General features: G+C 63.1%; 1 protein-coding gene across 1 annotated transcript in view; it reads right to left on the bottom strand.

Annotated features, from left to right (window-relative positions):
- Window positions 1-2270, bottom strand: part of LOC102384342 (DENN domain-containing protein 1C) — a 13884-nt gene that overhangs the window by 7902 nt on the left and 3712 nt on the right. The window contains exons 6-9 of the mRNA XM_014519818.1: window positions 1935-2004; window positions 1763-1843; window positions 865-918; window positions 677-787 (exon numbers count right to left, since the gene is read on the bottom strand). Of these exons, the coding sequence (XP_014375304.1) occupies window positions 677-787; window positions 865-918; window positions 1763-1843; window positions 1935-2004 (316 nt within the window). The remainder of the gene's footprint in view (window positions 1-676; window positions 788-864; window positions 919-1762; window positions 1844-1934; window positions 2005-2270) is intronic.

Here is a 2270-nt window from a genome sequence, read left to right as displayed (position 1 = left end):
GGGGGAAGAGGTTGTGAATGGTGTTTGCACCCCCAATGCATGTACAAGAGCTCATCCTTGTGTGAGAGCCCCTTTCCTGCACATGCTGGAGGGGGGGATCCCCCGCCTTGCACCTTGCACACATGCAAGGATGTAGCTGCCTCCCCCCCATCCTCTTGTGAGGGTCCCTGCCCCACACCCGTTAGTGCATGTGCATCTGTTCTGTTCATCAGGGCTCTCATGTGAAGCCTGCAGCCAAAAGCATGCAGCTGGCCACACCCCCACCATTGCATGTGTGCAGGGGCATGTCCCCGTGCACCCAGGTGCATTTGTGCAAGGCCTGCACTCCCAAGGCACATGGGAGTAGCCCCACGCCCCCGTGGAGGCCTGCCACCACCCTCATGTGAGGCCCAGACCCTACCCCTGTGCGAGACCTAATCATTGCCCCCATGTGAGGCCCTCATGCAAGGCCTGCTCCGCCCTTGTGCAAGGCCCAATCCCCACTCTTGTGCAAGGCCTGCCCTCTGCCCTCGTGCAAGGCACCCATGCGAGGCCTGCCCCTACTCTTGCACAAGGCCCCTATGAGAGCCCTGCCCCCATGTGAGGCTCCTGTGTGAGACCTGCCCCTACCCTTGTGTGAGGCCCAGTGTAAGAATCACCCCCACCCTCGTGTGAGCCCCTGCGCAAGATCCCTCACCGTGCTGAGCTTGCTGGCAGTGAGCAGGATGCGGCGCTCGCACAGAAGGCTCCCATAGAGCTGCAGCATGTTGGGCACGTCCACGGCCACCACGAACTCTGTGAGGTTGCGCTGCAGGAGTGGGAGGAACTTTGACAGCCCCAGCCCCAGCCCCAGCCCCAACCCTCTCCCCCCAGGAGGGCACTCACGTTCTCAGGGATGCTGGGCAGCCCCCCCAGGTCTGGGGCGATGAAGTACGAGGGCTGCAAAGGAGACAAGGGTGGGCAGGGGGGCCGTGAGTGGGGCTGGGGCAGCTCCTGAGCCCCAGTGGCTACGCTGGAGTATTAGGTTCAGCCCTGCCACAAGGGGTTAATCCCTGGGAGTCAGAGCCCAGGATGCGAATGAGGCTGGGGAGGAGCTTAGAGCTCAGGAGCTGAGGAGGCAGCTGGGTCTGAGGGTACTGACTCACCCCCTCGTCCTGCCTGCTGGGCTTCTGGTCCTGGCACTGCCCCTGTGACAGGGCCCCTGGTGTGATGTGCAGCCGGGTCAGGCTGGAGTCCTGGGGCGGCAGCAAGCAGTTGAAGATACCCCCCTCCCACCAGGGATTGGGTGTGAGGGGTGGCCTCCGCTGCCTAGGTGTGGGGCTTGGTTCTTCCATCCCCAGGACTCCTGCAGTCACGCCTGGCCATGCTCAGGTGTCTCCAGGTACTCCCAGCCTGGCTTCCCCCCGCATTTGCCTCAGCCCCATCCACAGAGCCCCCCTGACTGCTGCTGCCTCCTCGTGACCCACTCACTCCTGCATCTATCCATCCACTCACCCCACTCCTCCAACCATCCATTCATACCCACTCCTCCATCCATCCAACCATCCGTCCCATTTTCAACCACACCCACCCACCCTATTCAGGGATGCTGGGCAGCCACCCACTCATTCCCCTTCTCCTGTCCTGCCCTGCCAGCCCCCTGGTGCTGTTCCACCCCAGAGCTGGGCGCATGGGTATCCCTCATCCTGGGACCTCCAAGACCCCCAGAGGGCCCAGTGCCCCAGCTCCCAGGCCCCAGGGCAGTGTGGGGCAGGAGAGGGTGCCCCTTAGATGTGACACTTACAAACTCCAGGCGCATGGGGCTGCCACGTGGGGGCACGGGGTGGCTGTACAGGGCTGTCAGGAACTGCTCCAGGTCGCTGAGCTGGGGGGTGGGCAGGAAAAGGGTTAATGGGGGTGAAGAGGGAACCTGGGGGGTTGGGGGAGGGGAAGGGGACCCAGGAGTCCAGGCTCACCTGCTGTTTGGCCAAGTGGTCAGCAATGGTGTTGAGGATCTTGTAGAAAAGCTCGAACCAGGGCAGGTAGCTGGGGGCGGGGGTACAGTAAGATGCAGCCCCTACCTGGCCTTGGGATGAGGCTGGCTTTGGGGTGAAGTGTGAGCAGTTGGGTATGACATGGACCCCTCACCCAGCCCTGGGATGCAGCTGGCTCTGGGGAGGGGCACTGGAGGCAGAGTGTAACAGGGACCCTTGACCTGGTACTGGGATGCGGTTGGCTCTGGGGTGGGGTATGAGAGCTGGGTAGAGCAGGGATCCTGCTGACCCCCCTGCCTGCCTCCCGCAGGCCAGTCG

This window comes from Alligator sinensis, unplaced genomic scaffold, assembly GCF_000455745.1.
Source record: "Alligator sinensis unplaced genomic scaffold, ASM45574v1 scaffold707_1, whole genome shotgun sequence".
Taxonomy (NCBI): domain Eukaryota; kingdom Metazoa; phylum Chordata; order Crocodylia; family Alligatoridae; genus Alligator; species Alligator sinensis.
The sequence above is the reverse complement of the archived record's forward strand: the minus strand, read 5'-3'. Positions and strand labels throughout refer to the sequence as shown.